Source organism: Hippopotamus amphibius, chromosome 12 (genome assembly GCF_030028045.1).
Source record: "Hippopotamus amphibius kiboko isolate mHipAmp2 chromosome 12, mHipAmp2.hap2, whole genome shotgun sequence".
Lineage (NCBI taxonomy): Eukaryota > Metazoa > Chordata > Mammalia > Artiodactyla > Hippopotamidae > Hippopotamus > Hippopotamus amphibius.
The window spans coordinates 74,813,894-74,826,978 of NC_080197.1; the positions used below are offsets into that span (position 1 = coordinate 74,813,894).

The 13,085-nt window shown below is 39.7% G+C and overlaps 1 protein-coding gene across 1 annotated transcript in view; it reads right to left on the bottom strand.

Moving 5' to 3' along the window:
• Positions 1 to 13,085, bottom strand: part of LOC130834045 (uncharacterized) — a 491,328-nt gene that overhangs the window by 374,686 nt on the left and 103,557 nt on the right. Inside the window, 5 exon segments of the mRNA XM_057704144.1 lie at positions 1 to 336; positions 428 to 469; positions 6,528 to 6,842; positions 7,940 to 8,254; positions 8,332 to 8,424. Of these exon segments, the coding sequence (XP_057560127.1) occupies positions 1 to 336; positions 428 to 469; positions 6,528 to 6,842; positions 7,940 to 8,254; positions 8,332 to 8,424 (1,101 nt within the window).

The following is a 13,085-nucleotide window of genomic DNA, read 5'->3' on the forward strand; positions in this document are numbered from 1 at the left end:
CCCTCCACTCACCAGAGCACCTCACGCCAGCATCCTCCTCGTGCTTGCAGTCGCTCTGCCCCCAGGGCTCCGCAGCACAGTCCCACAGGGAGGACTCCCGGCCCCCGCACTGCACCTCGTCCAGCCAGATGCTCCCATTTCCAGGGCCAAATGACGCGTCCCGCACGGCTTCCAGGGCATGGCCACAGCCCAGCTGCTGACACACCACCTCGGCCTCTGCCAGGCTCCAGGAGTCATCACACACTGTGCCCCAGGAGCCGCTGTGCCAGACTTCCACCCGCCCTGAGCAGTTGTTCTCTGAGGTGTCTCCTCCCCTGAGTCGGATCTTGTCTTTGTCTGAAAAGAGATCAGCCCCTCCTGTTACTGCCCTTCTTGGGAAGGAAGGAGCCCCTGGGAGCCACAGGGGAGGAGGGAGGGGCTGACATACCTGTGCAGGGAGCCTCAGTTGGACAGCTCTTGGGTCTCCTTCCTGCAGGAGCAAACAGTGGGAAATGCTGGATCAGGGGCAGCTTTGGGTGATTTTATGCCAAACAAGATTATGTAAGGTCCTTGGTTCACTCCAAGTGACAAGTGAAAACACAGGCTTCGTAATTGATTGGGCTGAGACATTCACTGGATCTCATCACCAGCTGAAATAACTTTATGTTTTCACTTGTTTATCACTCCCCACACCACACCACAAATATAAACACAGACATCTACAAATACACACACACCCACACACACAAACACACACACACACACACCCTTAAATGAAAGCTCTACTAGCGGAAGGACCTTGCATATATTATTCATTTTCTGGCTGTTATGACAGTGCCTGGCACATTGGATGCACTCATTCAACAAGAACGTATGGAAAACTTTGTCTAAATACTATGATGGGGCTTAATATGTATTGAATGAATGAATAGGTGAATAAAATCCAGTGAAATAGAGTTCCTTTGAATCCTTGCTAACCAGTAAGGCAAAAAGCGAAATGCAAATTAATATTAATGGTTTGTGGCAATAGAGAAGAGATTTTAAAAATACTAAGTCCAGATTCACAGAATTTGTATTCAATATTAGTTATACTTTTTAAAGGGAAATTATATAAAAGATTCTAAACTTTTCTTATCTATTTTTCAGTATGATATATGGACAAGCAAAGAGATTACTATAGGAAGAGGACACTTTTTAAATTTTTTTATTTTTTTACTATTATTTTTTATTGGAGTACAATTGCTTTACAATGTTGTATTGGTTTCTGCTCCACAGTGAAGTGCATCAGCTATACATATACACATGTCCCCTCCCTCTTGCACCTCCCTCCCACACCACCCCCATTCCACTCATCTAGGTCATCACAGAGCACCAAGCTGAGCTCCCTGTGCTGTACAGCAGATTCCCACTAGCTAGCTATCTTACACATGGTAGTGCATTTATATTCAACTCAGTCTCCCAATTCATCCTACCCTCCCCTTCCCCCGCTGTGTCCACAGGTCAGTTCTCTACTTCTGCCTTTCTATTCCTGCCCTATAAATATGTTCCTCTGTACCATTTTTCTAGATTCCACATATGTGCATCAATATACAATATTTGTTTTTCTCTTTCTGACTTACTTCACTCTGTATGACAGACTCTAGATCCATCCACATCTCTACAAATGACCCAATTTCATTTCTTTTGTGGCTGAGTAGTATTCCACTACATATATGTACCACATCTTCTTTAACACAGCTAGGTTTGGCAAGACCCAGTGACTTTTAGGCCTACATTGAGCCTTAAATCCGTTATGCCGTTTCACCCCCTGCAGACTCCCTGCGGAGGAGAGTTTCTTGGAAGGGCTCAAAGTATGGTCTGGGTATCTTTCTGCTGCATAGGAACTGCAGGTACAGTTGCTGTGTGTCAACTTTGAAATTGGGTCCTGATGGGAAAGGCAGTCATTTCCCCATTGGAAAGCCGTATGGCTGCAGCCTCAAATATGTCCTCAAAATACCATTGCTGCCAGTCTTCTCTTCACTGCTGGCAAGGCTCTGGGAGGAAAAGTGAGTTTTCTCCAAAGAAACAGGGGGCCTGTCGATGGACATTTAGGTTGTTTCCGTGTCCTGACTATTGTAAATAGTGCTGCAATGAACATTGGGGTACACATATGTTTTTGAGTTATGGTTTTCTCAGGGTATATGCCCAGTAGTGGGATTACTGGGTCATATGGTAGTTCCATTTTTAGTTTTTTAAGGAATCTCCATACTGTTCTTCACAATGGCTATCAATTTACATTCCCACCAACAGTGCAAGAGCGTTCCCTTTTCTCTGCACCCTCTCCAGCATTTATTGTTTGTAGATTTTTTGATGATGCCCATTCTAACCGGTGTGAGGTGATTCCTTATTATAGTTTTTATTTGCATTTCTATAATAATTAGTGATGCTGAGCATCTTTTCATGTGCCTATTAACCATCTGCATGTCTTCTTTGGTGAAATGTCTATTTAGGTCTTCTGTCCATTTTTTGATTGGGTTGTTTGTTTTTTTGATATTGAGCTGTGAGCTGTTTGTATATTTTGAAGATGAATCCTTTGTCAGTTGCTTCATTTCAAATATTTTCTCCCATTCTGTGAGTTGTTTTTTCCTCTTATTTATGGTTTCCTTTGCTGTGCAAAAGCTTTTAAGTTTAATTAGGTCCCATTTACTTACTTTTGTTTTTATTTTCATTACTCTGGGATGTGGGTCATAAAAGATCTTGCTGTGATTTATGTCAAAGAATGTTTTTCCCATGTTTTCCTCTAAGAGTTTTATAGAGTCCAGTCTTACATTTAGGTCTTTAATCCATTTTGAGTTTATTTTTGTGTATGGTGTTAGAGAGTGTTCTAATTTCATTATTTTACATGTAGCTGTCCAGTTTTCCCAGCGCCATTTATTGAAGAGGCTTTTCTCCATTGTATATTCTTGCCTCCTTTGTCATAGATTAGGTGACCATCCGTGTGTGTGTTTATCTCTGGGCTTTCTATACTGTTCCATTGATCTATATTTCTGTTTCTGTGCCAGTACCATACTGTCTTGATTACTGTAGTTTTGCAGTATAGTCAGAAGTCAGAGAGCCTGATTTCTCCAGCTGCATTTTTCTTTCTCAAGATTGCTTTGACTATTTAGTGTCTTTTGTGTTTCCATACAAATTATAAAGTTTTTTGTTCTAATTCTGTGAAAAATGCCATTAGTAATTTGATAGGGATTGCATTGAATCTGTAGATTGATTTGGGTAGTATAGTCATTTTCACAGTATTGATTCTTCCAACCCAAGAGCATGGTATATCTCTCCATCTGTTGTGTCATCTTTGATTATTTTCACCAGTATTTTATAGTTTTCTGAGTACAGGTCTTTTGTCTCCTTAGGTAGGTTTATTCCTAGGTGTTTTATTCTTTTTGTTGCAATGGTAAATGGGAGTGTTTCCTTAATTTCTCTTTCTGATCTTTTGTTGTTAGTGTATAGGAATGCAAAAGATTTCTGTGCATTAATTTTGTATACTTCAACCTTCCCAAATTCACTGACTAGTTCAAGTAGTTTTGCGGTGGCATCTTTAGGATTTTCTATGTATAGTATCATGTCATCTGGAAACAGTGACGGTTTTACTTCTTTCCCAATTTGGATTCCTTTTTATTTCTTTTTCTTCTCTGATTGCTGTGGCTAGGACTTCCAATACTATGTTGAATAATAGTGGCAAGAGTGAACATCCTTTTCTTGTTCCTGATCTTAAAGGAAATGTTTTCAGTTTTCACCATTGAGAATGATGTTTGCTGTGTGTTTGTCATATATGTCCTTTACTATGTTGAGGTAGGTGCCCTCTATGCCCACTTTCTAGAGAGTTTTTTTTATCATAAATGGGTGTTGAATTTTGTCAAAAGCTTTTTCTGCATCTATTACGATAATCATATGGTTTTATTCTTTAATTTGTTAATATGGTGTATCACATTGGTTGATTTCTGTATATTGAAGAATCCTTGCATCCCTGGGATAAACCCCTTTGATCATTGTGTATGACCTTTCTAATGTGTTGTTGGATTCTGTTTAGAGGACACTTTTTTAAAAAGGAATAGGCCCAGTAGAATTTAGAGAAAGATAGGTAAGTAGACAAATAGCTAGGTAGTAAGTGTCCAGGAGGCTCAAGTAAATATACTGAGCAAAACTATATTGAGGACACAGAGATAAAAAACACAGGACCAAAAAAAAAAGCACATAAAAGCATTGAAGACAAAAAAATAGACATAAATTCATAACAACACAAGAAAACAAATGTATCCACACTCTTTGTCATAAAATATCAGAATTGGCATACCCTTTCCATATTATACTATCAAACCTCCTACCCTAAGCAGTAAGACGTCTCTAAAAATGAGGTAAGGAACTCTTTTGGGTGGTTGCTCATGTTCAGGATTCTAGACCTAACTACCTCTCAATTCATTGTGTTTGAGCATAGAAAATTATCATCAAAATAAGGTCTTATGTATTTACACTACCAACTGTAAAATAGATAGCTAGTGGGAAGTTGCTGAATAACAAAGGCAGATCAACTCGATGATGGGTGATGCCTCAGAGGGCCAGAACAGGGAGGGTGGGAGGGAGTCATGGGAGGGAGGGGAAATGGGGATATATGTATAAATACAGCTGATTCACTTTGGTGTACCTCAAAAGCTCGTACAAGAGTGTAAAGCAATTATATTCCAACGAAGAGCTTAAAAAACAAAATAAGGTCTTATAGTTTAATAGCCCTTCAACCTTCCACAGGAGCCAGAAAAAGAGATGAGGAGAGAGAGTCAAGGAAAAAAATGAGCTTCTGCCTTTGAAATATCTATTGCCACACTCCCCCTTGGCTGTGGATTTCAGACAACTCCTAGCCTATAATCCAGGGTACACCTGAATGGTGCGAGTGTGTGTGTGTGTGTGTGTGTGTGTGTGTGTGTGTGTGTGTATGTGAGAGAGAGAGAGAGAGAGAGAGAGAGAAGGGCGGGGAACAAAGGGGCAGGAAAAGAAGGTTGAATGAAGGAAGAACACTGTGAAACTGCAAAAAAAGAAGTAAGGAAAGCATGGAGGGAAGGAAGGAAGGTGAAAGAAACCAGGAGCAAAGCGACTGTCATCCTTACTTCAGACTTCAAATGTTTTAGGCTGAGACTTGTGAGCTCTTACAGTTTATTGATCTTTCTCTATGATTTGGCTTTAGTTTAATAGTCAAGTGATTAAAAAATGCCGGCATTTTGTATCTAGATATGAAGACAATTGGAACTAATTAATCCTAGAAAGTATTTTGAAAATATCTATTAAAATTTGTGTTTGTGTCTATGTTCATGTGAGTGTGTCTGTGTGTGTGTATATTTGATCTAATAATATCAACATGGGGAGTAATGCTAAGTAATAAACTCAGCAATATATAGAGATACATGTATAAAATGCTCACTACAAAATTTTTAAGGGAAAAAAAATTAAAAACAATTGGACTACCAGTAAATAGGCAAAGGGCAATATGAACTGGAATACCAATCTCTCATTAATGAAATATTATGCCATTGTTTTACAAGAATTAGAGATACCTGGAGGAATACCCATGACGTTGTTAAGTGATAAAAAGCAAATTTAACAATAGTGTGTATGATATAATCCCAATGTTATAAAAATAAATAACAATACACCATCAACATAAATTCTTTTATGGGTCTATGTATTTGGATATAAATATGATAATGGGGGAATGTGAAAAATAGCATATATCAGTCCATTAATCTTGTTTACATCAGGAGGATATGAGTGGACAAGAGTTCATGGGATGTGATTCATTTATCTTTTTACATTTTATATGTCTTCTCTGTTTACAATAAGCAATGTCTTTGTAATTTAGATGAAAGAGAAAGGAAATGGTCTTCCTCTAAGCATAAAACAAACCCATGGAAAGGACAAAAATTCCCTAGTGCCAAGCATGCTTTAAGTCCAGCAGGAGCAAGTGTGGCTGATTCACGGAAGAGACACAGAGACAGGCAAAAGGGGACATAAGAGAAGGAGGGCTGGCCATCCTTTGTGCTTCCAGTGTTCTTTAACCTGGTAGTATTGTTCTTTCCCTGGGGGATCATCACAGGAGTGAGATTCCCTTATGCTACTTGTACTGAGGGTGAACCCAAATCTGCCTCCTTACAATCTCCATCCACCATCAGGGTCCCTCCCCCTGGACCTTCAAAGTCTGAGGTCAACAATTAGGCTACATCTACTCTGGCATTTCTGCTAATTAGCCTGATTATAGAGTCCCTGTGACATGGTTTCTAGTTGTTTTTGCCCTTGGGACACATGCACCCAATCTCCGTGGTATTTTTCACATAAACTGCTGTCAACCCAGATTTCTTTACTTTTTTCTTTGAAACAATATTGGAGCACGTGGATTAAATAATCTTGATCTAAAGTTCATTTCGTAGACTCAGCTTAAATTCATCACTTAGATCTGAAAATACAAAAATCTCACCAACAGTGTCCTACAAGGTTGGGACAGACAGACACAGACACTGTCAGTCAGTCACCTGCACATGAGATATAGGCTTCATCCTTGGGATAGCATGAATTGTAACTCCAAGGGTCAGAAGGACACTGCCAGAGAGAGGTATCAGTTTTCCGGCACTGGATTCCATCTACCCACCGGGGTCTAGAACCTTCCCTAAGTGCAACAGAAGAGTTGAGGGTTCCACTGTCCCCACAGCCAAGCTGTCTGCAGATGATGGACACAGTGATGTCTCCCATGGGGCTGCGGCAGACACTGCCCCAGGTCCCGTTGTAGAAAACTTCCAGCCACCCAGCACACTCCTGGTCCTCGCTCACCATCCTGAGGGCCAGGAACTCTGAAATTGAAAGGGAGGAAACAGGACACAGTGAGCCCTCCACTCAGTGCTCTGGGTTTCCCTCTCTCCCAGAAATTGTGAACACTCATCCCTGACCCAGATGAGGAGACACCTACTAGGTGACAAGACTGAAATTTGTCTCCTTTTTACCCAACTTTGTCCATTAATGTCTGTCTTTCTATATCTACCACAATGATGTAGCAGATCATAAACTGAGAGGAACTCTGTCCTGGGCAACTGCAGGGAGGGGGAACTGAATCCTGCTTCCTGAAAATAACCTTTAAGACAGTATGTGAAAGAGATGTGGACAGTGAGGTGGTCGACAGAATAATGGACCCCCACAGATGTCCACATCCTAATCCCTGGAAGCTGTGAATACCTTATATTTCAAAAGGGACTTCATAGATGATAGTAAGACTAGGACCTTCAGATGGTGAGATTAACCAGCAATATTATGAATTAACAAAGTAAACCCACTCTGATCACATCCTAAGACCCACTATCCATAAAATTGGAATACTCTTCCTGCCTGCGGTTAGAGGGAGATGAGACATGGAAGAATGTTCAGAGGAGGGACTATTGTCTGAAGAAGAAGGGAGCTCCAAGCCAAGGAATGCAGGCCACCTTCAGAAACTAGAAAAGCCTGGGAAGAGGGTTCCTCCCCAGAGCCTCCAGGAAGAATACAGCCTTGTGGACACCTAGATGTTAGCCCACTGGGACCCTTGTCAGACTTCTAACATACATAACTGCAAAATAATAAATTTGTGTTTAACTACTCAGTGTGTGGTTTCATTACAATAGCAACAGGATCTCAAGATTTTACTACCATAGGTAACTGAAGAGTGAGCTCTGCTTTCAAGTGGAGACTGTAAGAAATGGCTCTGCCAGGAGATATTGCTGAGAAGAAAGGACCAGAACCTCAGCTGCTGCAGGAGGAAGTGAAATCATCCAATCTTCATGTCTACTATAGGAAGACAGTCTGCGTGGGAGGAAGCTTCCTTCTCTGGCCATTTCAGCAACTCTCCCTCAGGGCTCAGAACCCCGTCCTCTACGGTCCCCGCCCCTCCCCCAGCTTGTGGACAGTGTGCAGCGCAAACCTGAGCAGATGACCCCTACGTCCTCCTTGTGTCTGCAGTTGTGCCGCCCCCAGCCCCAGGAAGGGCACCTCCACACGTGGGACTCCTTTCCGGTGCAGTTCAGGTCGTCCAGCCAGATGGGCCCTGATCCCTCCCCAAAGTGAGCAGACACCATAGCACTGAGGGCTTCTCCACAGCCCAGCTGCCTGCACACCACGTGGGCATCGTCCAGGTCCCAGCCATCATCACAGATGGTGCCCCAGGAGCCCTGGTGAAGGATCTCCACTCTCCCGGCGCAGTGACCGCCCCCGTCCACCAGGCGGAGCTGTCTGCTGTCTGAGGAGAGAGAAATGGGACAATGGGGCATTGACACAGGGAATGAGAAGGGTCTTCTGGTCCTGTAGGACCCTCACCTGAGCAGTTGGCGGGGCTCTCCTCTGAGGCTGCAGAGCCTGCTGGTTCAGACAAGGAGTCGTTGCACTGGGGCAGCACCTGGGTCTGGTTTCCTGCAGAAAGAGCAACGATCAACAGGTTGGTAGGGTTGGTGGTTTTTAAACATATTCACAAAATCTTTTATGTTACATCCACTAAGAAGTGAGGCTTCTGCTTCCTGCCCTTGAATATCTGCTGACCTTCGTGAATTCCTAGTAAGCAACAGAAGGAAATGAAGGTAGCCCTGCTTGGCTTTCAGCACTAGGTCTGAAAAGTCACACGGCCTCCCTGCAAATCACTTAGGACTTTAGCTCTCGTCCTGCAGAGACTGTCATGTGCAGGTCTCTGGTCACAATCCAGCTGAACTTCCAGCTGCCAGGCTTGTTCATGAGCTATCCTGGAGCCCTAGCCCAGTTGGGTCTTCAGATGACTTTAACCCCAGCTCATATCTGACTACAACCTGAGGAGACCCCAAACAGAACTGACAGTCTGAGCACTTCCCAAATTCCAGCAAGTCACAGACAAAAATAAAAAGGAGTTTTAAGCTGCTAAGTTTTGAGGGAAATATTGTTATGCAGCAATAGTAAACAAACACTTACACTCACCATATTAGTAAGTATTTACTGAAGATAAATGAAGTGTTTGTCTTCCAAAGGACTTGTGCCTGCGTGTTTGTAGCATTTTTATCCATAGTAGCCCAAATTTGGGATGCCACCTAAAACATGTGACATTGCTTTTGGAACAAAGTGAGAGGCAGAAGCTAGCAGGAGTAGAGGAGATTATTGGCAGAAGCCTGATGCGTTTGGGCAATGCCATCAGTGAGGACTTAAATGAAGTGAGGAAAATGTGATTGGGAGCTGAAGAAAAAATACACAGTGATCTGTGTTACACAAAATAAAACGGTTGCTTTGAGTGACTAGATTTTGAAGTAACTTGTCATGCAGCAGCAGTTACCAGAAAACACCTTCTATCAGCCTCAGTAACTGATAGAGCAAATCAGCAAATCCAGTCAGTAAATATTTTGAATACTTAAATGGTATGACTTAACAAACACGCATCTCAAAACCACAGAATACACCTTTTCCAAGGGCTTATGGGTCATTTACCAAGGTCGATCATTTTACACAAAAATGAGATCCAAAATTTTTCAAAGGGCTAAAATCATTAAAAATACGGGTTTTGTTTTTTTTTTTTACTGAAGTAGAATTAAGCTAAAAACAAAAGACATAATAAAACCATCTGTAGTGAGGTATAATTTTCATATAATAAAATACATTTATTTTGACAATTGTATGTGCCATTGTAATTGCTACCACAATTAAAATTCAGAATATATAGGAATATATATAGGATTACATCCAAAGTTCCTATATGCCTCTTGCAACCAATAAATGCCTCACAAACCCAAGTTCAGGCAAATACTGATCTGTCTTCTATCACAATAAATTAGTTGTGTTTTTCTAGAATTTAATAAAATCATACAAAATATAATCCTTTTTACATGGCTTCTTTCACTCAGCATGCTTTGAGATTTAAATCTGTGGTGTTGGATTTATGAGTAGTTTATTCTTTCTATTGTTAAAGTCTCACATTGTATGATTATGCCACAACTTGTTTTCCATTCTTTTGCTAAAGAAAATTGGAGTGGTTTATAATTTTTTGCTCTTTTAAATAAAGATGCCATAACTTTTCTTGCCTAAATTTTTTGTGGACATATCTTTTCATCCCTCTTGGGTAAAAGAAATTTTGCATAACATGTTAAGTGTATGTCTACCTTTAAAAAACTTGATTTTTCCAAAAGAACTGTTTTCTTTTACATTATCATCAGCAATGTATGAGGGTTCTAGTAAATCAACATCCTTCCCCAAACTTGAAATTGTCAGTGTCTTAAACTCTAGCCGTTCTAGTTTGTGAAATTATACCTCCTTATATTTTAATTAGAATTTCCTTAATAACTAATGATAGTGTATATCTTTTCATTTACTTATTGACCATTTGTATATCATTCTTGGGGAATTGTCTTTCTTAATCTTTTGCCCATGTTATACTGGGTATTTCTTTTCATATTTTTCTGTTGTAAATTCTACACTTATTCTGGATAAAAGTCCTTTGTTATATATATGTATTGCAATTAATTTCTCCCTATCAGTTGAATACCTTTTCATTTTCTTAATGTTTTCTTTCAAAAGGAAAATGTTTTAATTTTGAAAAAAATCACTTTTCATGTTTTTAATGGTTAATACCTTATGTGCCTTAGGAAATGTTTACCTACTCCAGGGTCATGATCACTTTTCTTATGTTTTCTTCTACAAGTTTTATAGTTAAATTTTATATGAGAATGATCATTTATTTGAGCTATTTTGATGGAGGCTTTTTATGCAGGGTGAGGATGGGAGAAAAGGGGCTTACAGTGTGCAATAGGGATTGTGGTTGATTTTTTTCCATGCAGATATCCAGTTAGCTGATCATTTTTTGAAGAGATTACATTTTCCCCTTTAAAATATCTTTATGCCTTTGTAGAAAATCAACTTATTATATGTGAGTTTGGGTCTATTACTGAACTTTGTCATGTTCCATTGATCTATTGAACTATCCTTATTTAATGACCACGTTGCTTTGGATACTTTGTAGGAAACTTGAAGTTAGGTTACTTCCATTTTTGTCCTTCCTTTTCAAAATTGTTTTGTCCATTCCAGTTCCTTCCCATTTAAATATATAATTTAGAATTGGCTTATAAAGTTCTATAAAAATATTGCTGAGATTTTGATTAGGATTAGATCGATTGTGTAGATGAAGTGAAGAGAACTGACAACTCTATTGAGTTTTCTAATCCATGAACATAGTATATAGATAGACAGATAGATGATAGATAGATAGATAGATAGATGATAGATATTTTAGATAGATATTTAGAAATATATTTGTATTTAATTCTGTGACTTTCAATGTAAAGGCCTTTAAATATTTTGTTAAGTTTAATAATTTAATAGTCTTGATACTATAATAAACGGAACTTTTCCCTAGTTTTTGCTAGTACAAAGAAATATCAATTATATTTGGTTTGTGCCTTATTGGTCATTAGTGAAGACAGTCTGCATACATGGATAAGCCATATGCAAGTCATCAATCTGCAACCCTAAACAACGTGAACAAGCTGGCCCTGGGTGTTACCAGTAGAGTTTCAAATTTTTAACAGCACATTATAATCATTAGTTATTCCATTTTATTCAATATTTTTTCTGCTACTTTTATGATTCTTTGTCTTTGATTTTTTACAGTTTAATTATAGTGTTTCTGGGAGAAGGTCTTTTTGCATTCAGATGTTAGGGTGATCTATCAGCTTCATCAACTTGAATTTTCAAGCCTCTCCCCAAGTTTGAAAAGTTCACAGCTATTATTCATTTAAATAAACTTTCTCTCACCTTCTCCCTCTCTTTTCCTAGAAGTCCAATTACTCTATTATTTGTGTGTTAGATGGAGACCCATAGACCACATAGGATATCTTTGTTCTCTTTTACTTATTTCTTTTGTTCTCTACTGACTGATTATTTCAAAGATTGTATCCTGTAGTCACTGATTCTATCTTGAATTTGATCTGCTCTGTTGTAGATGCTCTCTATTGTATTTTTTTTTTCGTTTCATTTATTAAATTCTTCAGCACTGGAATTTGTTTGGTTCTCTTTATAACTTCTCTTTGTTAAATTTCTCATTTTGTTCATCCATTGTTTTCCTGATTTCATTGAATCGTCTTTCTGTGTTTTCTTGTAGCTCATTCAGTTTCCTCAGAACAGCTATGTTGGATTCTTTATAAGCTAGATTGCAAAATTCCATGTCATTGACATGTCTTTGTCAGTTTTGGAAGGTTATTGTTACCCATCGGTGATGACTACTTTCCTTGATTCTTCAAGTTCCTTGCAGTTTTGCATTGCTGATTTTGCTTTAGATGCAGCAGACACCCCATCAAATCTTCACTAATTACCTTCAGGTGGTATATACTCTTCTCTGACCTCATATAGACTCATTTGCTCCACATTTCTTGCTCTTTCCTGTAGCAGAAATCTTAAGCTTTTATATCTTCTCTGGTTCTTACAACTCACCAGGCTGCTGGAAACCTCTTTTCTGTTTTGCAGCATGTTGTGCTACAGCTCAAGTCTGTGGTTATCTCCTTGCCCACAGAACCTAGTCTATTTTTTTGAGATCACTCCATTTACTGGAGTTTTCTTTCACCTCCACACTTGGGAACACACAAAAGCAGCTGTCAGGAGAGTGGCAGTAAGTGTGAGTTTAGTACTCAGGGAATTGAAAGTGCCCACAGGCCCAGGGAGGGAAACCTTTGGGTGACATCCTCCCAGAGGCTTATGGATGGGTTTCCTGCTGAAGCCCTGAGCATAGTCAGCAGGAATTGCATCCCTTTTATGCCCTTTGACATTCTTAATGATCTTTCACATCTCCTCTCTCCCCCCAGTCTTAGAGGTCCAGCCCCAGAACTCTGGTTGAGTGGGCACTAACTCACTGCTCTCCTTTTCCCCCATGGGAAAGGCCAAATTGGCTAGTTCAAATTTATGCTGTGTCATCTAGGTGTGAGGAGCAGCACTGGCAAAATCTTTTGATCCTCTCCAATCATTCAAACATGGTTTGTGTTTGTTTTCTGGGTGTTTGTTTGTTTTGGCTCCAATAGAGTACTGAAATCTCCCCCCAGGAATCCTGGACTTCTAAAAATTTTCATAGGTGTCTG